The sequence below is a fragment of the Lonchura striata genome, chromosome 5, assembly GCF_046129695.1.
Source record: "Lonchura striata isolate bLonStr1 chromosome 5, bLonStr1.mat, whole genome shotgun sequence".
NCBI classification, from domain to species: Eukaryota; Metazoa; Chordata; class Aves; order Passeriformes; family Estrildidae; genus Lonchura; species Lonchura striata.
Window position 1 is genome coordinate 72,624,519 of NC_134607.1, and position 24,264 is coordinate 72,648,782.

General features: G+C 68.3%; 1 protein-coding gene across 1 annotated transcript; it reads left to right on the top strand.

Moving 5' to 3' along the window:
- The first annotated feature begins 1,004 nt into the window (after nt 1-1,004).
- CPT1B (carnitine palmitoyltransferase 1B) lies at nt 1,005-22,856 on the top strand. The gene is made up of 19 exons (XM_077783731.1): nt 1,005-1,067; nt 2,554-2,752; nt 2,847-2,986; nt 4,049-4,220; nt 6,158-6,259; nt 6,333-6,470; nt 7,668-7,745; nt 7,827-7,934; nt 9,019-9,103; nt 9,185-9,380; nt 12,138-12,323; nt 13,020-13,125; nt 13,817-13,933; nt 14,880-15,044; nt 15,992-16,126; nt 18,422-18,574; nt 20,165-20,278; nt 21,427-21,519; nt 22,686-22,856. Exons 2-19 carry the CDS (start codon nt 2,612-2,614, stop codon nt 22,773-22,775), a joined length of 2,319 nt encoding a protein of 772 aa, XP_077639857.1. The 5' UTR covers nt 1,005-1,067; nt 2,554-2,611; the 3' UTR covers nt 22,776-22,856.
- Nucleotides 22,857-24,264: the final 1,408 nt, after the last annotated feature.

A 24,264-nucleotide genomic window follows, 5' to 3' on the forward strand; every position in this document is an offset into this window, starting at 1 on the left:
CTGTCCCGGGATGTGTCCCTGGTCCCTGTTCCAGGAGCGTGTCCCTGTCCCGGTCCCTGTGTCCCTGTCCCGGGTCCCTGTCCCGGGATGTGTCCCGGGTCCCTGTCCCGGGTCCCTGTGTCCTTGTCCCGGTCCCTGTGTCCCTGTCCCGGGTCCCTGTCCCGGGATGTGTCCCTGGCACGGGACGCGGGTTCCCCCGGGATGTCGCTGTCCCCGCTGTCCCCCGGCAGTGACGCTCCGTGTCCCGGGCTGTTGATGCCGCCCCATCCCCGGGGATGCCCGAGTCCTTGTCCCGGGCTGTCCCGGGCTGTCCCTGTCCCCGGGGTGCCCGTTCTGTCCCGGGCTGTCCCTGAGCCCGGGGATGTCCCGTTCTGTCCCGGGATGTCCCTGACCCCGGGATGTCCCGTTCCGTCCCGTTCTGTCCCGTTCTGTCCCTGTCCCCGGGGTGCCCGTTCTGTCCCGTTCTGTCCCTGACCCCGGGATGTCCGTTCTGTCCCGGGCTGTCCCGTTCCGTCCCGTTCTGTCCCGTTCCGTCCCGTTCTGTCCCGGCCTCCTTGTCCCCACACGTCGCTGTCGCCGCTCGCGGATTCCTTTGGCATTCCCGGGACGTCGCTTTCCCGGGGACACCGCTGCGTGTCCCGGGACCCTCCCGGCGTGTCGGGGCCCTCCCCGGTGTCCTGGAACCCTCTCGGTGTCCCGGGACCCTCCCGGTGTGTCGGGGTCCCTCCCGGTGTCCCGGGACCCTCCCGGTGTCCCGGACCCTCCCGGTGTGTCGGGGTCCCCCCGGTGTCCCGGACCCTCCCGGTGTGTCGGGGTCCCCCCGGTGTCCTGGAACCCTCTCGGTGTCCCGGGACCCTCTCGGTGTCCCGGACCCTCCCGGTGTGTCCGGGTCCCCCCGGTGTCCCGGGACCCTCCCGGCGTGTCGGGGTCCCCCCGGGTGCCGCGGTCCCCCCGGGGGCGGAGCGGGCCCGCCCGGCCCCGCCGGTGTCCGGTTACCGCTGGCGGCTGCCGCGGCCCCGGAGCCGCCGTCCCGCGGAGGAGCTGCGGCCCCCGCGCTGCCCACGCAGGTACGGGGCCGCGGGGAGGGGGCGCGCACGGGACCCACGCGCGGGGAGCCCCGCGGGGGCGGCGGGGGCGCCCCCGGTACCGGCGCCGGCTCCCACGCGTGTCCGCGCCCCCCGCGTGGCCGGGGGTCCCCTCGCGGGTCCCCTCGCGGTGTCCCCTGCGGGGCTCCGGCCCGGAGCCGCGGTGACCTTGGGCGGGGCACCGCGGGAGTGTCCCCGGTGCCACCCACCGCAGGGACACGCGTGGGGCGCGGGGACACGGCCGGCGGGACAGGGCGGGCAGTGCCGGGCCGTGTCACGGTGCCCCGGGGGTGGCACCGGGCGGGGGCACAGGGCGGTGGCACACACCGGGGTGGCACAGGGTGGTGGCACAGGGTGGTGGCACACACCGGGGTGGCACAGGGTGGTGGCACACACCGGGGTGGCACAGGGTGGTGGCACAGGGTGGTGGCACACACCGGGGTGGCACAGGGTGGTGGCACACACCGGGGTGGCACAGGGTGGTGGCACAGGGTGGTGGCACACACCGGGGTGGCACAGGGTGGTGGCACACACCGGGGTGGCACAGGGTGGTGGCACCGGGCGGTGGCACACACCGGGCTGCCCCGAGCTGGGGGGCTCGGTGGCCCCGCGGGGACACGGGGACGCGGTGGCACCCCCGGCCGGGCCGGGCTGTCGTCCCCGGTGTCCCCTCGGGGCCGCGCTGGCCTCGGTGGCAGCGCTGACCCTTCGCTCAGTGGGCCCCGGGCCAGCGGCGCCACGTGAGGCCGCCGTGCCAGCGCCGTTAAGCGGCCCGGGGGCTCCCGCGGGGCTGGCACCGCCCGGGACACCGGGCAGGGCACCCACCGCCACCGGGGACACCGGGCAGGGCACCCAGTTCCACCGGGGACACCGGGCAGGTTACCCACTGCCACCGGGGACACCGGGGACATTGGGGAGGGCACCCACCGCCACCGGGGACACCGGGCAGGTCACCCACTGCCACCGGCCCTGGGGACACTGGGGAGGGCACCCAGTGCCACCGGGGACACCGGGGAAGGCACCCACCGCCAGTGCCACCGGGGACACCGGGGAGGGCACCCAGTGCCACCGTGGACACCGGGGAAGGCACCCACCGCCACTGCCACCGGGGACACCGGGCAGGGCACCCACCGCCACTGCCACCAGTCCTGGGGACACCGGGCAGGTCACCCACTGCCACTGGGGACATTGGGCAGGTCACCCACTGCCACCGGGGACACCGGGCAGGTCACCCACCGCCACCGGGGACACCGGGGAGGCACCCACTGCCACCGGGGACACCGGGCAGGTCACCCGCCGCCACCGGGGACACCAGGGAGGCACCCACTGCCACTGCCACCACCCCGGGGACACCGGGCAGGTCACCCGCCGCCACCGCCCGGTGCCACCGCGCCGCGGTCCCGCGTGGGCGGCAGGCGGCCCGCGGCAGGGGTGGCCGTGCCCGCGCCCATGGCCGGTGTCCCCGCAGGTGTCCCCGCAGGTGTCCCCGCCGGTGTCCCCGCCGGTGTCCCCGGGCCGAGCCCAGCATGGCGGAGGCTCACCAGGCCGTGGCCTTCCAGTTCACGGTCACGCCCGAGGGCCTGGGCTTCCAGCTGAGCCGCGAGGCCGTGCGCCAGCTCTACCTGGCCACCGTCCACTCGTGGAAAAAGCGCTTGGTCCGCACCAAGGTGGGCTCGGCGGCCGCGACCCCCGCCCCGGCGGGCCCCGCTGCCCCCGGCGCCGTGCCCACGTGTGCCCACGCGTGCCCACGCGTGCCCACAGAACAGCTTCCTGAGCGGCGTGTACCCCGCCTCGCCCTCCAGCTGGGTGCTGGTGCTGATGGCCACCGCCGGCTCCTGCTACTGCCGCGTGGATCCGTCCCTCGGGCTCATCGCCCGCATCCAGCACTGCCTGCCCCACGGGTGAGCGGGGACACGGGCCCACGGGGGGCACGGGAGAGAGGGGGATTCAGCCCCACGGGTGAGCGGGGACACGGGTGAGAGGGGCATTCAGCCCCACGGGGGAGCGGGGACACGGGCCCACGGGGGACACGGGTGAGAGGGGCATTCAGCCCCACGGGGGAGCGGGGACACGGGCCCACGGGGGACACGGGAGAGAGGGGGATTCAGCCCCACGGGTGAGCGGGGACACGGCCCCACGGGGGACACGGGAGACAGGGGGATTCAGCCCCACGGGGGAGCGGGGACACGGGCCCATGGGGGAAAGGGGACACGGCCCCACGGGTGAGAGGGGACACGGGCCCACGGGTGAGCGGAGACACGGGTGAGAGGGGCATTCAGCCCCACGGGGGAGCGGGGACACGGGCCCACGGGGGACACGGGTGAGAGGGGGATTCAGCCCCACGGGTGAGCGGGGACACGGGCCCACGGGGGACACGGGTGAGAGGGGGATTCAACCCCACGGGGGAGCGGGGACACGGGCCCACGGGGGACACGGGTGAGAGGAGCATTCAGCCCCACGTGTGAGCGGGGACACGGGCCCACGGGGTACACGGCCCCACGGGTGAGAGGGGACACGGCCCCACGGGGGATAGAACCCCACGGGTGAGCAGGGACACGGCCCCACGGGGGACACGGCCCCACGGGTGAGCGGGGACCCGGCCCCACAAGGGACACGGCCCCACGGGTGAGCGGGGACCCGGCCCCACAAGGGACAGAACCCCACGGGTGAGCAGGGACACGGCCCGAGGTCACCTGCCATGGTGGGGATGACCCAAGGGCCACCCCACAGTGTCCCGTGGAGAGACCCCAAAGGCCAGCGTGGCCGTGGGGACCCGCGGCAGCCCTGGCGGCTCCCCCCGCACGTCCCCACCCCCCGTGGGGTGTCCCTCGTGGGGTCCCGCCCCACGGGCACAGCCCGCGGGACATTCCCGGGGGGACGCAGCCCTGGCTGGGGCCACCTCCAGGGACCCCACGGGTGGGTGCTGCGGCCCCGCGTGACGCGCGTCCCCCGCGTGTCCCCAGCGAGGCGCTGACCCCGCGGGCGCGGAGCGTGGTGGGCACCGTGGTGTTCTCCACGGGCGCGTGGCTGGCGGCCGTGCTGCTCTTCCGGCGGCTGCTGCGCCTGCTGCTCTCCTACCACGGCTGGATGTTCGAGCCGCACGGGCACATGAGCCGCAGCACCCGCCTCTGGATTGTGAGCGGCGCCGGAGCTGCGGGACATGATGCGGGACATGATGCGGGAGATGGGGGAGATGGGGGAGATGGGGGGATGCAGAGCTGCGGGAGATGAGGGAGATGCGGGAGATGCGGGACAGTGGGAGGAGATAGGGGAGATGATGCGGGAGATAAGGGAGATGATGTGGGAGATGGGGGAGATGATGCGGGAGATAAGGGAGATGATGTGGGAGATAAGGGAGATGATGTGGGAGATGATGCGGGAGATGAGGGAGATGATGCGGGAGATAAGGAAGATGATAAGGGAGATGATGCGGGAGATGCGGGAGATGATGTGGGAGATGAGGGAGATGATGTGGGAGATGATGCGGGAGATGCGGGAGATGATGCGGGAGATAAGGAAGATGATAAGGGAGATGATGCGGGAGATGCGGGAGATGATGTGGGAGATGAGGGAGATGAGGGAGATGGGGGGATGTGGAGCTGCGGGAGATGCAGGACAGTGGAGATGATGCGGGAGGTGAGGGAGTTGCGGGAGATGCGGGAACTGCGGGAGATGCAGGAGATGGGGGGATGCGGAGCTGCGGGAGATGCGGGACAGTGGAGATGATGCGGGAGGTGAGGGAGTTGCGGGAGATGCGGGAACTGCGGGAGATGATGCGGGAGATGATGCGGGAGATGCAGGAGATGGGGGGATGCGGAGCTGCGGGAGATGCGGGACAGTGGGAGATGATGCGGGAGATGTGGCAGATGCGGGAGATGAGGGAGATGCGGAGCTGCGGGAGATGCGGGAGATGAGGGAGATGGGGGGATGCGGGAGCTGCGGGAGATGTGGGAGATGATGCAGGAGATGTGGGAAGTGCGGGAGATGATGCGGGAGATGTGGAGATGATGTGGGAGATGAGGGAGATGATGTGGGAGATGCGGGAGATGATGCGGGAGATGCGGGAACTGCGGGAGATGATGCGGGAGATGAGGGAGATGGGGGATGCGGGAGCTGCGGGAGATGCAGGACAGTGGAGATGATGCGGGAGATGAAGGAGGTGAGGGAGATGGGGGGATGCGGGAGCTGCGGGAGATGAGGGAGATGGGGGGATGCGGGAGCTGCGGGAGATGTGGGAGATGATGCAGGAGATGTGGGAAGTGCGGGAGATGAGGGATATGTGGGACATGCGGGAGATGAGGGAGATGCAGGAGATGCGGGAACTGTGGAGGCTTTGGGAGATGTGGGAGCCGTGGGAGTTTTGGAAGATGTGGGAGCTTTGGGAGCTGCAGGAATTTTGGGAGATGTGGGAATTCTGGGAGCTGTGGGAATTTGGGGAGATGTGGGAGCTTTGGGAGCTGTGGGGGCTTCGGGAGATGTGGAAACTTCAGGAGCTTTGGGAGCTGTGGGAGCTTTGGGAGCCGAGAGAACTTTGGGAACTTTGGGAGCCTCGGGAACTTTGGGAGCTTCGGGAGCTGTGGGAATTTTGGGAGATGTGGGAACTTCGGGAGCTGTGGGAATTTTGGGAGATGTGGGAACTTCGGGAGCTGTGGGAGTTGTGGGAGCTTTGGGAGTTGTGAGAGCTTTGGGAGTCCCGGGAAATGTGGGAGCCATGGAAGCTTTGGGAACTTTGGGAGCCTCGGGAACTTTGGGAGCTTCGGGAGCTGCGGGAATTTCGGGAACTTCGGGAGCTGTGGGAGTTGTGGGAGATGTGGGAACTTCGGGAGCTGTGGGAGTTGTGGGAGCTTTGGGAGTTGTGGCTGGTGTAGGAGGTTTGGGAGCTGTGGGTGCCGTGGAAACTTTGGGAGCTGTTGGAGCTCTGGGAGCCGTGGGTGCTCCCAAAGCTCCCGAAGAACTCCAGGCACCCACGGCTCCCAGAGCTCCAACAGCTCCCAAAGCTTTGGGAGCCGTGAATCCTCACCCCATCCCTCCTCCTCCTCCTCCTCCTCCTCCTGCTGCTGCTGCTCCCGCAGGCGCTGATAAAGATCATGTCCATCCGCAAGCCGCTTCTCTACAGCTTCCAGAGCTCCCTCCCCAAGCTCCCGGTGCCGCCCGTGAAAGCCACCGTCGCCCGGGTACGCCCCCGCCGTGGGGCTGGGGGCCGTGGGGTGGCCGGCAGCGGGGTCACCCCGTGTCCCCTCCCCGCAGTACCTGGAGTCGGTGCGGCCGCTCCTGGACGATGACAAATACCTGGAGATGGCGGCGCTGGCCAAGGAGTTCCAGGAGAAGACGGCGCCGCGGCTGCAGCGCTACCTGCGCCTCAAGTCCTGGTGGACAACCAACTACGTGAGTGCGGGGACACCCGGGGACAGCGGGGACCCCGCGGCCTCCGGGGCGGTGGCCTCGGAGCGGTGTCCCCTGCCAGCAGCGTGAGGAGGGGGTTGGGACCTCCTGGCTGGAGCGGAGGATCCTGTGCGCGGGCACTGTTCCCTGTTTCTGTCCCGGCTTCCTGTCGCTGTCCCTTCCCCTGGCTCCTGTCCTTGTCCCCGGCTCCTAACCCTTGTCCCTGTCCCCGTCCCCGTTCCTGTCCCCTTTGCCTCTGTCTCCTCTCCCTTGTCCCTGTCCCGCATTCCTATTTCTGTCCCCATCCTGATTCCTGTCCCCTGTCCTCGTCCCTGTCCCCTCTCCCTTGTCCCTGTCCCCTCACCCTTTTCCCTGCCCCGCCTTCTTACTCCTGTCCCCATCCCGGTTCCTGTCCCTGTCCCCTATCCCCTGTCCCTGTCCCCTGTCCCTCTACCCTGTCCCCGTCCCTGTCCGTCCCACTGTCCCTGTCCCTGTCCCTCTGTCCCTGTCCCCTGTCCCCTGTCCCCGTCCCTGTTCCTATCCCCTGTCCCCTATCCCCTTTCCCCATCCCTGTGTCCCTGTCCCCTATCCCCTGTCCCTGTCCCCTGTCCCTCTACCCTGTCCCCGTCCCTGTCCGTCCCACTGTCCCTGTCCCCGTCCCTGTCCCTGTCCCTGTCCCCTGTCCCTGTCCCCTGTCCCCTGTCCTCTGTCCCCCTGTCCCTATCCCCTGTCCCCATCCCTGTCTCTGTCCCCTGTCACTCTCCCCTCTCCCCTGTCCCGCTGTCCCCTGTCCCTGTCCCTTGTCCCTATCCCCTGTCCCTGTCCCCATCCCTGTGTCCCTGTCCCCTATCCCCTGTCCCTGTCCCCTATCCCCTGTCCCCTGTCCCTATCCCCTGTCCCCATCCCTATCCCCTGTCCCCGTCCCTGTCCCTGTCCCTATCCCCTGTCCCCTATCCCCTGTCCCTCTCCCCTGTCCCTGTCCCTTGTCCCCATCCCTGTGTCCCTGTCCCTCTCCCCTGTCCCTGTCCCCGTCCCTGTCCCTGTCCCTATCCCCTATCCCCTGTCCCCTATCCCCTGTCCCTCTCCCCTGTCCCTGTCCCCTGTCCCTGTCCCTCTCCCCTGTCCCTGTCCCCTATCCCCTGTCCCTGTCCCTCTCCCCTGTCCCTGTCCCTGTCCCTTGTCCCCGTCCCCGCCCCGCAGGTCAGTGACTGGTGGGAGGAATACATTTACCTGCGCGGCCGCAGCCCCCTCATGGTCAACAGCAACTACTACGCCATGGTAAGGGGTGCTGGGGGGCTGGGGGACCCCCAGACCGCCCCGGGGACCCCCGGCACCACCCGCCGTGTCCCTTGTCCCCAGGATTTCCTGTACGTGACCCCCAGCCCCATCCAGGCTGCGCGGGCGGCCAACTCCGTGCACGCCATGCTGCTCTACCGGCGGCGGCTGGACCGGGGCGAGATCCCCCCGGTGAGGGGGGACACTGGGGGGCTCGGGGGGTCCCGGGGGGATGGGGGGTCCCGAGGGTCCGGGGGGAGGGGGTTAAGCACGGCCCCGTTGTACCGGCAGCAGCTGGACTGGGGGGAGGTCTCCCCCGGTGAGGGGGGACATTGGGGGGACCCAATGGAGCTGGGGGGCTCGGGGGGTCCCGTGGGGCTGGGGGAGGTGGGAGCCCGGTGGAACGGAGGAGTTTGGGGGTCCCAGGGGGCTGAGGATGTCCCAGGGGGATGGGGGAGTTAAGGGGGTCACATGGGGCTGGGGGATTTGGGGGATCCCAGGGGGATCTGGGGGTCCCAGAGGGATGAGGGATCGGGGGGGGTCCCAGGGGGATGAGGAAGCTGAGGGGTCCCAGGGTGCTGGGGAGATGGAGGGGGTCCCAGGGGGATGAGGGATCGGGGGGGTCCCAGGGGGATGAAGGATCGGGGGGGTCCCAGGGGGATGGAGGAGCTGGGGGTCCCAGGGCGATGGGGGATCTGGGGGGTCCCAGGGGGATGAGGGATCTGGGGGGTCCCAGGGTGCTGGGGGATCTGGGGGTCTCAGGGGTCTGGGGGGTCCCAGGGGGATGAGGGATTTGGGGGGTCCCAGGGATCTGGAGGATCTGGGGGATGCCAGGAGGATGGGGGAGCGGGGGGGTCCCAGGGCGCTGAGGAAGCTGAGGGGTCCCAGGGTGCTGGGGAGATGGGGGGGTCCCAGGGGGATGAGGAGATGGGGGGGTCCCAGGGGTCTGGGGGGTCCCAGGGGGATGAGGGATCTGGGGGTCCCAGGGTGCTGGGGAGATGGGGGGGGGGTCCCAGGGGTCTGGGGGATCTGGGGGTCCCAGGGGTCTGGGGGATCTGGGGGTCCCAGCGGTCTGGGGGATCTGGGGGTCCCAGGGGTCTGGGGGCTCCCGTGGGGCTGAGGGAGCCGTGTGGATCCCACGGATTTTGGGGATCCTGGGGGAGCAGGGCGAGCTCCGTGTGGCAGAAGCAGGGCGGGGGGACCCGGAGCGGGGGGTGGCAGCGGCAGAGACGGGGACACAGCCCCCAGGACCCCCCTGACCCCCATGTCCCCCCAGATGATGGCCCTGGGCGTGGTGCCCATGTGCTCGTACCAGTCGGAGCGGATGTTCAACACCACCCGCATCCCGGGAAAGGAGACGGGTACGGCGCCGGGCGGGCGGCAGCGGCCCGGGGGCACCGGCCGGGGGTCGCCGCCGCCCTGAGCCCCCCGTGCCCCCCCAGACACGCTGCTGCACCTGGCGGACAGCAAGCACCTGGCCGTGTACCACAAGGGCCGCTACTACAAGGTGTGGCTCTACTACGGGGGGCAGCTGCTCCCCCCCGCCGACCTGGAGATGCAATTCCAGCGGATCCTGGATGATCCCTCGCCCCCCCAGCCCGGCGAGGAGCGGCTGGCGGCGCTCACCGCCGGGGAAAGGTGTGCGGCACCGGGAGCGACCGGAGCCGCGGGAGTGGTGGGCACCGGGAGCGACGGGAGTGACGGGAGTGATGGGCACCGGGAGTGACGGGAATGAATGATGGGCACCGGGAGTGACGGGAATAACGGGAATGACGGGCACCGGGAGCAACGGGAATGAATGATGGGCACCGGGAGTGACGGGAATAACGGGAATGACGGGCACCGGGAGTGACGGGAATGAATGATGGGCACTGGGAGTGACGGGAATGAATGATGGGCACCGGGAGTGACGGGAATGACGGGAATGACGGGCACCGGGAGCAACGGGAATGAATGATGGGCACTGGGAGTGACGGGAATGACGGGAATGACGGGCACCGGGAGTGACGGGAATGAATGATGGGCACCGGGAGTGACGGGAATAATGGGAATGACGGGCACCGGGAGCAACGGGAATGAATGATGGGCACCAGGAGTGACGGGAATGACGGGCACCGGGAGTGACAGGAATGAATGATGGGCACCGGGAGTGACGGGAATAACGGGAATGACGGGCACTGGGGCCAACGGGAATGAATGATGGGCACTGGGGAGCTCCGGAATAACGGGAATGATGGGCACCGGGAGTGACGGGAATGAATGATGGGCACCGGGAGCCACGGGAATGAATGATGGGCACTGGGAGCTCCGGGAATAATGGGAATGACGGGCACCGGGAGCAACGGGAATGAATGATGGGCACCGGGAGCGACGGGAGTGATGGGAATGACGGGCACCGGGAGTGACGGGAGTGATGGGCACCGGGAGTGACGGGAATGAATGATGGGCACCGGGAGCGACGGGAATGAATGATGGGCACTGGGAGCTCCGGGAATAACGGGAATGACGGGCACCGGGAGCAACGGGAATGAATGATGGGCACCGGGAGTGACGGGAGTGACGGGAATGACGGGCACCGGGAGTGACGGGAGTGATGGGCACCGGGAGTGACGGGAATGAATGATGGGCACTGGGGAGCTCCAGGAATAACGGGAATGATGGGCACCGGGAGCGATGGGAATGAATGATGGGCACCGGGGAGCTCCGGGAATAACGGGAGTGACGGGCACCGGGAGCCACGGGAGTGACAGGAGTGATGGGCACCGGGAGCGATGGGAATGAATGACGGGCACCGGGAGCCACGGGAGTGACAGGAGTGATGGGCACCAGGGAGCTCCAGGAATAACGGGAATGATGGGCACCGGGAGCGACGGGAATGACGGGCGCCGGGGAGCTCCGGGAATAACGGGAATGATGGGCACCGGGGAGCTCCGGGAATAACGGGGGTGGTGGGTGTGCTGGGAACTCCGGGAATGCTGGGGATACTGGAGATACTGGGAGTAATGGGGGCACTGGGCACCTGGGAACTCTGGGAACTCCAGGAATATTTGGGATACTGGTGATACTGGCACTTGGGAATTCTGGGAATAATGGGAATAATGGGGATACTGGGCACCTAGGAACTCTGGGAACTCCGGGAGTAATGGGGATACTGGGGATACTGGGAGTAATGGGAACGTTGGGCACCTGGGAACTCTGGGAACACTGGGAATAATGGGGACACTGGGGGTACTGGAGACATTGGAGACATGGAAATACCGAGAGTTCCAGGAATAACGGGGATACTGGGGACACTGGGCACCTGGAAACACCGGGAATTCTAGGAATAATGGGAATGCTGGGGATGCTGGGATGCTGGGCACCTGGGAACTCTGGGAGTAATGGGAATAATGGGAATAATGGGCATACTGGGAGCTCTGGGAACACTGGGGATAATGGAGATACTGGGAACACTGGGGATATTGGGAACTCTGGGGTTAATGGGGATACTGGGAACTCTGGGAACACGGGGAACACTGGGGATACTGGGAACACGGGGAACACTGGGGATAATGGGAACACTGGGGATACTGGGATACTGGGGATACTGGGGATAATGGGAACACTGGGGATACTGGGAGCTCTGGGAACACTGGGAACACTGGGAACACTGGGGATACTGGGCATACTGGGAACTCTGGAAACACCGGGAACACCAGGAACACTGGGGATACTGGGAGCTATGGGAACACTGGGGATACTGGGAACACGGGGAACACTGGGGATACTGGGGATACTGGGAACACGGGGAACACTGGGGATACTGAGAACACTGGGGATACTGGGGATACTGGGGATACTGGGAACACTGGGGATACTGGGATACTGGGGATACTGGGGATAATGGGATACTGGGGATAATGGGGATAATGGGAACACTAGGGATACTTGGAGCTCTGGGAACATTTGGGATACTGGGCATACTGGGAGCTCTGGGAATCACAGGGATACTGGGCATGCTGGGCATAATGGGCTCCTGGGAACTCCTGAGCAACGGGGATACTGGGAATACTGGGAACATGGGGAGCACTGGGAACACTGGGCCACCACGGCCTCCTGTCCCCATCCCCGTCCCTGTCCCCAGCCCCACCCGTGGGCACAGGGACACCCCCATGGGTGGGAGGCTCAGGGGGCGATGGGTGCTCAGCTGTGGGGCGATGGGTGCCCAGCCATGGGGCTCTGAGGGCGATGGGTGCCCGGCCGTGGGGCTCTGAGGGCGATGGGTGCCCGGCCGTGGGGCTCAGGGGGCGATGGGTGCCCGGCCGTGGGGCGATGGGTGCCCGGCCGTGGGGCTCGGGGTGCGATGGGTGCCCGGCCGTGGGGCTCGGGGTGCCCCACACTGACCGGGGTGCCCAGGGCGCCGTGGGCCGAGGCGCGGGCGCGGTTCTTCAGCCGCGGCCCCAACAAGGTGGCCCTGGACGCCATCGAGCGCGCGGCCTTCTTCCTGGCGCTGGACGAGGACGAGCATGGCCAGCAGCCCGAGCGGCCCGGCTGCATGGACGCCTACGCCAAGTCGCTGCTGCACGGCCGCTGCTACGACCGGTGTGTGCCCCAAAACCTGACCTGTACCCACAGACACCCACAGACACCCCAAACCCCCACCCAGCCCAGTCCCTGCTGCACGGCCGCTGCTACGACCGGTGTGTGCCCCGAAACTGCCCCGGGCCCCAAAACCTGAGCCCGGTACACACAGACACCCACAGACACCCACAGACACCCACAGACACCCCAAAAACCCACCCAGCCCAGTCCCTGCTGCACGGCCGCTGCTACGACCGGTGTGTGCCCCGAAACCTGACCTGTACCCACAGACAGCCACAGACACCCACAGACACCCCAAAAACACACAGACACCCCAAAAACCCACCCAGCCCAGTCCCTGCTGCACGGCCGCTGCTACGACCGGTGCGCACCCCGAAACCTGACCTGTACCCACAGACACCCCAAAAACACACAGACACCCCAAAAACCCACCCAGCCAAGTCCCTGCTGCACGGCCGCTGCTACACCCCAAAAATACCCCTGAGACCCCAAACCTGCCCCTCGGTACCCTCTGTCCCCCAAAAATCCCAAATCCCCCCCAAACCCTTCCAAAATTCTCCCAAATTCCCCCCCAACCCCTCCAATACCCCCCAAATCCCCCCAAACCCTCCCAAATCCCCCCCAACACATCAACCATCCCCCAAATCCCCCCCAAACACATCAACCACCCCCCAAATCGCCCCCAAACCCCCCCAGCTGGTTCGACAAGTCCTTCACGCTGGTGGTCTACAAGAACGGCAAGGTCGGGGCCAACGCCGAGCACTCCTGGGCCGACGCCCCCATCGTGGGGCACCTCTGGGAGGTACCGGGGGGCCGGGGGGACACCCCGGTGGGGCGGGGGGACCCCCGGTGGGGCGGGGGGACTCCCGGTGGGGTTTGGGGACCCCCGGTGGGGTTTGGGGACTCCCGGTGGGGTGGGGAACACGCCCGGTGGGGTTTGGGGACACCCCCGGTGGGGTTTGGGGACACCCCGGTGGGGTGGGGAACACCCCCGGTGGGGTTTGGGGACTCCCGGTGGGGTTTGGGGACACCCCGGTGGGGTTTGGGGACCCCCGGTGGGGTTTGGGGACCCCCGGTGGGGTATGGGGACACCCCGGTGGGACACCCCGGGGCCGGGGCTGTCCGGGTTGGGGACTGGGGGTTTTGGGGGGCCGGGGGCTTTGGGGGTCAGGGGTTTTGGGGGGTCTGGTTTTTGGGGGGTCAGGGGTTTTGGGGCTCGGGGGTTTGGGGGTCAGGGGTTTTGGGGGATCGGGAGTTTTGGGGGGACGGGGGTTTGGGGGGCTCGGGGGTTTGGAGGTTTGGGGGTTTTGGGGGGGTCAGGGGTTTGGGGTTTCGGGGGTTTTGGGGGGTCGGGGATTTTGGGGGTCGGAGGTTTTGGGGGGCCGGGGATTTTGGGGGGCCGGTGGTTTGGGAGTTCGGGGGTTTGGGGGTTCGGGGGTTTGGGGGTTCGGGGGTCTTTCCCCCCCAGTCCCCATGCCCCTTGTCCCCCCCAGTTCATGCTGGCCACGGACAAGTTCCAGCTGGGCTACACGGAGGGGGGGCACTGCAAGGGGGACCCCAGGTGGCAGCTGGCACCCCCCCAGCGCCTGCAGTGGGACATCCCCCCCGAGGTGGGTGACACGGGTGGGACAGGGTGGGACAGGGCGGGACAGTGTGGGACAGGGTGGGGACAGGGCGGGGACAGGGTGGGGACAGGGCGGGGACAGGGTGGGACAGGGTGGGGACAGTGTGGGGACAGGGTGGGACAGGGTGGGACAGGGTGGGGACAGGGTGGGGACAGCTACAGGTGAGGGCACGGTGAGGGTGCCATGCCGTGCCGTGCCATGCCATGTCCCCAGGGGGTGGCGACCATCGAGGTGTCACCGTAGGTGGCACAGGTGCAGGTTCAGGTGTGGGCACAGGTTCAGGTTCAGGTGCCATGCCGTGCCATGCCATGCTGTGCCATGCCATGCCGTGCCGTGTCCCCAGGCGGTGGCGGCCATCGAGGCGTCGCTGCGGGTGACATGGGTGTGGGCACAGTGCAGGTGCAGGTTCAGGTGTGGGCACAGGTTCAAGTGCCATGCCGTGCCGTGCCGTGCCATGCCATGTCCCCAGGGGGTGGCGGCCATCGAGGTGTCACCGTAGGTGGCACAGGTGCAGGTTCAGGTGTGGGCACAGGTTCAGGTTCAGGTGCCATGCCATGCCGTGCCATGCCATGCCGTGCCGTGTCCCCAGGCGGTGGCGGCCATCGAGGCGTCGCTATGGATGACATGGGTGTGGGCACAGTGCAGGTGCAGGTTCAGGTGTGGGTACAGGTTCAGGTGCCATGCCGTGCCATGCCGTGCCGTGTCCCCAGGCAGTGGCGGCCATCAAGGCGTCGCTGCGGGTGGCACAGGTGAGGGTGCAGGTTCAGGTTCAGGTGCCATGCCATGCCATGCTGTGCCATGCCATGCTGTGCCGTGTCCCCAGGCGGCGGCGGCCATCGAGGTGTCGCTGCGGGTGGCACAGGTGAGGGTGCAGGTTCAGGTTCAGGTGCCATGCCATGCCATGCCGTGCCGTGCCGTGCCGTGTCCCCAGGCGGTGGCGGCCATCGAGGCGTCGCTGCGGGTGGCGCGGGCGCTGGCCGAGGACGTGGATTTCTGCTGCTTCCCGTTCTCCACCTTCGGCAAGGGGCTCATCAAGCGCTGCCGCACCAGCCCCGACGCCTTCATCCAGATCGCCCTGCAGCTGGCACACTTCCGCGTGAGCGGCGGGCCCGGGCTGGGGTGGGGTGGGATGGGATCCATGAGATGGGATCCATGGGATCCATGGGATGGGATCCATGGGGTGGGATGGGATCCATGGGATGGGATCCATGGGGTGGGATGGGATTGGATGGGATCCATGGGATGGGATGGGATCCATGGGCTGGGGTCCATGGGATGGGATCCACGGGATGGGATGGGATCCATGGGATGGGATCCATGGGATGGGATGGGATCCATGGGGTGGGATGGGATCCATGGGGTGGGATCCATGGGATGGGATGGGATCCATGGGCTGGGCAGGCCCAGCGAAGGCTGGGATGGGATCTGTGGGCGGGGATGGGATGGGGATGGGATGGGGATGGGATGGGATGGGATGGGATGGGATGGGATGGGATGGGATGGGATGGGATGGGATGGGATGGGATGGGATGGGATGGGATGGGATGGGATGGGATGGGACCCATGGGATGGGATCCATGGGATGGGATGGGATGGGATCCATGGGCTGGGCTGGGATCCATGGGCCGAGATCCATGGGAGGGGATCCATGGGCTGGGATCCATGGGCTGGGATCCATGGGCTGGGATGGGATCCATGGGATGGGATCCATGGGCTGGGATGGGATCCATGGGCTGGGATCCATGGGCTGGGATCCATGGGATGGGATCCATAGGATGGGATCCATGGGATGGGATCCATGGGCTGGGATGGGATCCATGGGCTGGGATGGGATCCATGGGCCGGGATCCATGGGATGGGCAGCCCCAGCGAAGGCCGGGGTGTGCAGCGGGCACAGCGGGTGCCGTGGCCCGTCGTCAGCGGGTCGGGTGTGCCCGGCCGTGGCCGAGCCGCGCCGAGCCGTGCCGAGCCGAGCCGTGCCGTGCCGTGCCGAGCCGTGCCGAGCCGTGCCGAGCCGTGCCGAGCCGCGCCGCCATCCCGCAGGACAAGGGCTCCTTCTGCCTGACCTACGAGGCGTCCATGACGCGGCTGTTCCGCGAGGGCCGCACCGAGACCGTGCGCTCCTGCACCGCCGAGGCCACGGCCTTCGTGCGCTGCATGGCCGACCCGCACGGCAGCGTGAGTGCCAGCCGGGCTCGGGCTCCCTCGGGGGCACCTTCGGGGGCAGGTTTGGGGTGTTAGTTTGGGGTTATTTCGGGGTGTCGGTCATTTCGGGGTGTTGGTAATTTCGGGGTCCCCCAGTGCTCGGAGCGGCAGCGGCTGTTCAAGGTTCAGGTTTGGGGCTGTGCCAGGGTTCGGGTTTGGGCTCAGTTTGGGGGGCAGATTTGGGATGTTATTTTGGGGTGTCAGTAATTTTGGGGTGTCAGTAATTTCGGGGTGTCGGTAATTCCGGGTGTCGGTAATTCCGGCTCCCCCAGCGCTCGGAGCGGCAGCGGCTATTCAAGGTGCAGGTTTGTGGTGCAGGTTTGGGGGGCAGGTTTGGGATGTTATTTCGGGGTGTCAGTAATTCCGGGGTGTCGGTAATTTCGGGTGTCGGTAATTTCGGGTGTCGGTAATTTCGGGGTCCCCCAGCGCTCGGAGCGGCAGCGGCTGTTCAAGGTGCAGGTTTGTGGTGCAGGTTTGGGGGGCAGGTTTGGGATGTTATTTCGGGGTTATTCCGGGGTGTCAGTAATTCCGGGGTGTCGGTAATTTCGGGTGTCGGTAATTCGGGGTCCCCCAGCGCTCGGAGCGGCAGCGGCTGTTCAAGGTGCAGGTTTGTGGTGCAGGTTTGGGGGGCAGGTTTGGGATGTTATTTCGGGGTGTCAGTAATTCCGGGGTGTCAGTAATTTCGGGTGTCGGTAATTTCGGGTGTCGGTAATTTCGGGTGTCGGTAATTCCGGCTCCCCCAGCGCTCGGAGCGGCAGCGGCTATTCAAGGTGTAGGTTTGTGGTGCAGGTTTGGGATGTTATTTCGGGGTTATTTTGGGCTGTCAGTAATTTCGGGGTGTCGGTAATTTCGGGGTGTCGGTAATTCGGGGTCCCCCAGCGCTCGGAGCGGCAGCGGCTGTTCAAGGTGCAGGTTTGTGGTGCAGGTTCGGGGTGCAGGTTTGGGGTTATTTTGGCCTGTCAGTAATTTTGGGGTGTCAGTAATTTTGGGGTGTCAGTAATTTCGGGGTGTCGGTAATTCCGGCTCCCCCAGCGCTCGGAGCGGCAGCGGCTGTTCAGGTTCAGGTTTGAGGGGCGTGCCGACGTTTGGGTTTGGGCTCAGTTTGGGGTGCAGGTTCGGGGGGCAGGTTTGGGGTGTTATTTTGGGGTTATTTCGGGGTGTCGGTAATTCGGGGTCCCCCAGTGCTCGGAGCGGCAGCGGCTGTTCAAGGTTCAGGTTTGGGGCTGTGCCAGGGTTCGGGTTTGGGCTCAGTTTGGGGGGCAGATTTGGGATGTTATTTTGGGGTGTCAGTAATTTTGGGGTGTCAGTAATTTCGGGGTGTCGGTAATTCCGGGTGTCGGTAATTCCGGCTCCCCCAGCGCTCGGAGCGGCAGCGGCTATTCAAGGTGCAGGTTTGTGGTGCAGGTTTGGGGGGCAGGTTTGGGATGTTATTTCGGGGTGTCAGTAATTCCGGGGTGTCGGTAATTTCGGGTGTCGGTAATTTCGGGTGTCGGTAATTTCGGGGTCCCCCAGCGCTCGGAGCGGCAGCGGCTGTTCAAGGTGCAGGTTTGTGGTGCAGGTTTGGGGGGCAGGTTTGGGATGTTATTTCGGGGTTATTCCGGGGTGTCAGTAATTCCGGGGTGTCGGTAATTTCGGGTGTCGGTAATTCGGGGTCCCCCAGCGCTCGGAGCGGCAGCGGCTGTTCAAGGTGCAGGTTTGTGGTGCAGGTTTGGGGGGCAGGTTTGGGATGTTATTTCGGGGTGTCAGTAATTCCGGGGTGTCAGTAATTTCGGGTGTCGGTAATTTCGGGTGTCGGTAATTTCGGGTGTCGGTAATTCCGGCTCCCCCAGCGCTCGGAGCGGCAGCGGCTATTCAAGGTGTAGGTTTGTGGTGCAGGTTTGGGATGTTATTTCGGGGTTATTTTGGGCTGTCAGTAATTTCGGGGTGTCGGTAATTTCGGGGTGTCGGTAATTCGGGGTCCCCCAGCGCTCGGAGCGGCAGCGGCTGTTCAAGGTGCAGGTTTGTGGTGCAGGTTCGGGGTGCAGGTTTGGGGTTATTTTGGCCTGTCAGTAATTTTGGGGTGTCAGTAATTTTGGGGTGTCAGTAATTTCGGGGTGTCGGTAATTCCGGCTCCCCCAGCGCTCGGAGCGGCAGCGGCTGTTCAGGTTCAGGTTTGAGGGGCGTGCCGACGTTTGGGTTTGGGCTCAGTTTGGGGTGCAGGTTCGGGGGGCAGGTTTGGGGTGTTATTTTGGGGTTATTTCGGGGTGTCGGTAATTCGGGGTCCCCCAGCGCTCGGAGCGGCAGCGGCTGTTCAAGGCGGCGGCCGAGAAGCACCAGCAGCTCTATCGCCTCGCCATGACGGGCGCGGGCATCGACCGCCACCTCTTCTGCCTCTACCTGATGTCGCGGTACCTGGGCACGCAGAGCCCCTTCCTGGCCAAGGTGCGCCCGGGACACCGGCACGGGCACGGGAGGGGACATGGGACACGGGCACGGGCACGGACACGGACACGGGATGGGGACATGGGACACCGACACGGGCACGGACATGGGCACGGACACGGGCATGGACACGGGCACGGACACGGACACGGAACATGGGACACGGGCACGGACATGGGCACGGGCATGGGCACGGACATGGGCACAGACACGGGCATGGACACGGGCATGGGCACAGACACGGACACGGGCATGGACACGGACACTGACACGGACACGGGCATGGACACGGGCACAGACACGGACACGGAACATGGGACACGGGCACGGAACATGGGACACAGACACGAGCACGGACACGGGCACGGACACGGGCATGGGCACGGGACATGGGACACGGACACAGGCACGGACACGGGCACGGACACGGACACGGACACGGGAGGGGACACGGGCACAGGACACAAGACATGGACACGGACACAGGCATGGGCACGGGACATGGGACACGGACACAGGCATGGACACAGGCACGGACACGGACAAGGACACGGGCACGGACACAGACACGGACACGGACACAGACACGGGCATGGACACGGGCATGGACACGGGCATGGGCACGGACACGGAACATGGGACATGGACACGGGCACGGACACGGGCACGGACACGGGCACGGACACGGACATGGACACGGACACAGACACGGGCATGGACACGGGACATGGGACACGGACATGGGCACGGACACGGGCACGGACACGGACATGGACACCAACACGGACAAGGACATGGGACACGGGCACGGACACCGACACCGACATGGACAAGGACACGGGCACGGACACAGACACGGGATGGGACATGGATACGGACACGGGCACGGGCATGGACATGGGCACGGGAGGGGACATGGGACATGGACACGGGCACGGACATGGACACGAGACACGGGACACAGGATGGGGACACGGGACATGGGACACAGGACACGGACACGGGACACGGGATGGGACACAGGATATGGGACAGGGACATGGGATGGGACACGGGACACGGGACACGGGATGGGACACAGGACATGGGATGGGGACATGGGATGGGACACGGGACACGGGACACGGGATGGGGACACAGGAGGGTTGCAGTGGAACTCCCGGGGTGCCGTGGGGCGCAGTGGGGTGCAGTGGGGTGTAGTGGGACACCCCAGGGTGCCGTGGGGCTCCGGGGGGTGCTGTGGGATGCCATGGGGCACAGTGGGGTGCAGTGGGGTGCCCCGGGGTGCTGTGGGGTGCAGTGGAGTACCGTAGGGCACAGTGGGGCTCCCTGGGGCGCCGTGGGGCGCAGTGGGACTCCGTGGGGCTCAGTCGGGCTCCCCGGGGTGCTATGGGGCTCAGTGGGGTGCCGTGGGGCACCCCGGGGTGCCGTGGGTGCAGCGGGTGGCCTGCAGGTGCTGTCGGAGCCCTGGGGCACAGTGGGGTGTCGTGGGGTGCAGTGGGGTGCCGTAGGGTGCAGTGGGAGCCCTGGGGTGCCGTGGGGTGCCGTGGGGCACCCCGGGGTGCCGTGGGTGCAGCGGGTGGCCCGCAGGTGCTGTCGGAGCCCTGGCGCCTCTCCACCAGCCAGACCCCGCAGCAGCAGCTCCGCATGTTCGACCTCAACCAATTCCCCGACCACGTCTCCAGCGGCGGCGGCTTCGGGCCCGTGAGCACCGGGGGCACCGGGGGAGCCGGGGGGCACCGGGAGGGCACCGGGAGGGCACCGGGGGCACCGGGGGAGCCGGGGGGGCACCGGGAGGGCACCGGGAGGGCACCGGGGGGCATCGGGGGGCACCGGGGGTACCGGGAGGACACCGGGAGGGCATCGGGGGGCATAGGGAGGGCACCGGGGGGCACCGGGGGTACCGGGAGGACACCGGGAGGGCATCGGGGGGCATAGGGAGGGCACCGGGGGGCACCGGGGAAGCCGGGAGGGCACCGGGAGGGCACCGGGGAGCATTGGGAGGGCACCGGGAGGGCATCGGGAGGGCACCGGGAGGCACCGGGAGGGCACTGGGGGAGCCGGGAGGGCACCGGGGAGCATTGGGAGGGCACCGGGGGGCACCGGGAGGGCACCGGGGAAGCCGGGGAGCACCGGGAGGGTACCGGGGGGCATCGGGGGGCACCGGGGGGGGTGCCCCGGGTGGGTGTCCCGGGTGGGTGCCCCGGGTGGGTGTCCCGGGTGGCTGCCCCGGGTGGGTGCCCCGGGTGGGTCCCCCGGGTGGGTGTCCCGGGTGGGTGCCCCGGGTGGGAGCCCCGGGTGGGTGTCCCGGGTGGCTGCCCCGGGTGGGTGTCCCGGGTGGGAGCCCCGGGTGGGTGTCCCGGGTGGGAGCCCCGGGTGGGAGCCCCGGGCGGGTTCCCGGGTGGGTGCCGGTGTCCCCCGGTGCCCCGGGTGGGTTCCCGGGCGGGTTCCCGGGTGGGTGCCCCGGGTGGGTTCCAGGGCGGATTCCCGGGTGGGAGCCCCGGGTGGGTGCCCCGAGTGGGAGCCCCGGGTGGGTGCCCCGAGTGGGTTCCAGGGCAGGTTCCCGGGTGGGTTCCCGGGTAGGAGCCCCGGGTGGGTGTCCCGGGTGGGTGTCCCGAGCGGGTTCCCGGGTGGGTGCCGGTGCCCCGGGTGGGTGTCCCGGGTGGGTTCCCGGGCAGGTTCCCGAGTGGGTTCCCGGGTAGGAGCCCCGGGTGGGTGTCCCGGGTGGGTGTCCCGAGCGGGTTCCCGGGTGGGTGCCGGTGCCCCGGGTGGGTGTCCCGGGTGGGTTCCCGGGCAGGTTCCCGAGTGGGTGCCGGTGCCCCCCGGTGCCCCACGGCCCCTGCCCCCCGCAGGTGGCAGACGATGGTTATGGGGTGTCCTACATCATCGCCGGCGAGAACCTCATCACCTTCCACGTGTCCAGCAAGTTCTCCAGCCCCGAGACGGTGAGGGGGGCGCGGGGCTGGGCTGGGGGCTGCAGCGGGTCACCCGTGGGTCACCCGGGGGTCACCCGGGGGTCACCCGTGGGGCTGGAACAGCCCCTGCCCCGATCTGGACTCTGCTGCACCCTGTCCCTCTCTGCTTCCTCTGGGACCCCCGCCCCATCCCAGCCCACCCGTGGGACCCCCGCCCCATCCCAGCCCACCCGTGGGACCCCCGCCCCATCCCAGGTCTCTGTGTGGGACCCCCGCCCCATCCCAGCCCACCCGTGGGACCCCCGCCCCATCCCAGCCCACCCGTGGGACCCCCGCCCCATCCCAGGTCTCTGTGTGGGACCCCCGCCCCATCCCAGCCCACCCGTGGGACCCCCGCCCCATCCCAGCCCACCCGTGGGACCCCCGCCCACGGGGGTGCAGGGGGGTCCCACAGCTCAGAGGGTGCCCCGGGTGGGCATGGGGGGGTCGGGTCTCACTATGGGCATTCAGAGCCCACTTTGGGGGTCCGGGTCCCACTTGGGGGTCTTCGGATCCCACCCTGGGGGATTCGGATCCCGCTCGGGGGGTTCGGGTCCTGCTCGGGTTGTTGGGGGGGTCCGGGTCTCACTTTGGGGGGGTCGGATCCCGCTCGGGGGTCCGGGGGGTTCGGATCCCACTTTGGGGGGTCGGGTCCCGCTCGGGGGTCCGGGGGGTTCGGGTCCCACTTTGGGGGGGTTCGGGTCCCGCTCGGGACTCCGGGGGGTCCGGGTCTCACTTTGGGGGGGTCGGATCCCGCTCGGGGGTCCGGGGGGGTTCGGATCCCACTCGGGGGCTCCGGGTCCCACTTGGGGGGAGTTCGGGTCCCGCTCGGGGGTCCGGGGGGTTCGGATCCCACTTTGGGGGGGTTCGGGTCCCACTCGGGGGTCCGGGGGGTCCGGGTCCCACCCTGGGGGTGTTCGGATCCCACTTTGGGGGGTCGGGTCCCGCTCGGGGGGTCTGGGTCCCACCCTGGGGGGGTTCGGATCCCACTTTGGGGGGTCGGGTCCCGCTCGGGGGTCCGGGGGGTTCGGATCCCACTTTGGGGGCTCGGGTCCTGCTCGGGGCTCCGGGGGGGTTCGGATCCCACTTTGGGGGCTCGGGTCCCGCTCGGGGGTCCCGGTGCCGCCCGGGCGGGCTCTGAGGGCTGCTGCCCGCAGGACTCGCAGCGTTTCGGCCGCAACATCCGCCAGGCCATGCTGGACATCGCGGGGCTCTTCGACAAACCCCCACCCGCGACCGGGAAGTGACGGGGCCCGCGGGGCGCCCGGGTTTCGGGGGGCCGGGGGTCGCTGCCCTGCGCCCGCTCCCAATAAAGGCTCTTGCTGTGACCCCGCTGTGCCCGGGGGTGGGACCCCGTGGGGTGTCCGTGGGGTGTCCCTGGGGTGCCCGTGGGGTGTCCCTGGGGTGTCCGTAGGGTGTCCGTGGGGTGTCCGTGGGGTGTCCCTGGGGTGTCCGTGGGGTGTCCGTGGGGTGTCCCTGGGGTGTCCGTGGGGTGTCCGTGGGGTGTCCGTGGGGTGTCCGTGGGGTGCTCGGGCTGGATCCGTGGGGTGCCCGTGGGGTGTCCGTGGGGTGTCCGTGGGGTGTCCGTGGGGTGTCCCTGGGGTGTCCGTGGGGTGTCCGTGGGGTCTCCTCAGGGGTCCCGGTGGGCACGGCCGGGGCACAGCGGTGGCACCAGAAGCGCCATCGCCGGGTGCTGCCCCCTGCCCCCTCAGCCCCGGCCCCCAAACCCCCATCCCGCACCCCAAAATTCTGTTCCCAGCCCCATCCCGCTGCTCCGTGCCCCTCCCCGGCCCCGTGCCCGTCCCGGTGATCCGCTCCCATTCCCGGCCCCGTGCCCATTCCCGGTGCCCCGTGCCCATTCCCAGTGCCCCGTGCCCATTCCCGGTGCTCGGTGCCCATCCATTCCCAGTCCCGCTCCCATTCCCGGTGCCCCGTGCCCATTCCCGGTCCCGCTCCCATTCCCGGTGATCCGCTCCCATCCCCGGCCCCGTGCCCATCCCCGGCCCCGTGCCCATTCCCAGTCCCGCTCCCATTCCCGGTGCTCCGTGCCCATTCCCGGCCCCGCTCCCATTCCCGGTGCCCCGCTCCCATTCCCGGTGCCCCGTGCCCATTCCCGGTGCCCCGTGCCCATTCCCGGTGCCCTGCGCCCGTTCCCATTGCCTCGTGCCCGTTCCCCGCCCCGCTCCCATCCCGGCCCCGCTCCCATTCCCGGTGCCCATTCCCTGCCCCGCTCCCATTCCCGGCGCCCCGCTCCCACTCCTGGTGCCCATTCCCGGTGCCCATTCCCGGTGCCCCACTCCCATTGCCAGTGCCCCGTGCCCGTTCCCGGTACCCACTCCCGGTGCCCCGCTCCCGTTCCCGGTGCCCCGCTCCCATTCCCAGTGCCCATTCCTCGCCCCGCTCCCATTCCCGGTGCCCCGTGCCCATTCCCGGTGCCCATTCCCGGTGCCCCGCTCCCGTTCCCGGTGCCCCGCTCCCATTCCCGTTGCTCCGTGCCCGTTCCCCGCCCCGCTCCCGTCCCGGCGCCGGTGCCCGGGCCGTGCCCGCCCCCACGCCGGTGACGGGGGTGCGCAGCGGGGCACGGCGGCACGGCCGGGCCCTGCGCAGAGCTCCTGGGCCGTGTCCGGCCCGGGGGTCGCCGCGCCCCGGGTGGCACCGCGCTGGCACCGTCCCCTCCCTCCCGGCCCGCCCGGCGCCGCCAGCCCGGAGCCAGCGGCGGGCGAGGGGCCAGACCGG

What these genes read in the sequence shown, in the direction of transcription:
- CPT1B (XM_077783731.1), top strand. Translation starts at nt 2,612, where the DNA reads ATGGCGGAGGCTCACCAGGCCGTGGCCTTCCAGTTCACGGTCACGCCC. An exon ending in CAGCACTGCCTGCCCCACGG is followed by an intron (nt 2,987 to 4,048) that starts GTGAGCGGGGAC and finishes GCGTGTCCCCAG; the next exon opens with CGAGGCGCTGACCCCGCGGG. An exon ending in ACCGGGGCGAGATCCCCCCG is followed by an intron (nt 7,935 to 9,018) that starts GTGAGGGGGGAC and finishes ATGTCCCCCCAG; the next exon opens with ATGATGGCCCTGGGCGTGGT.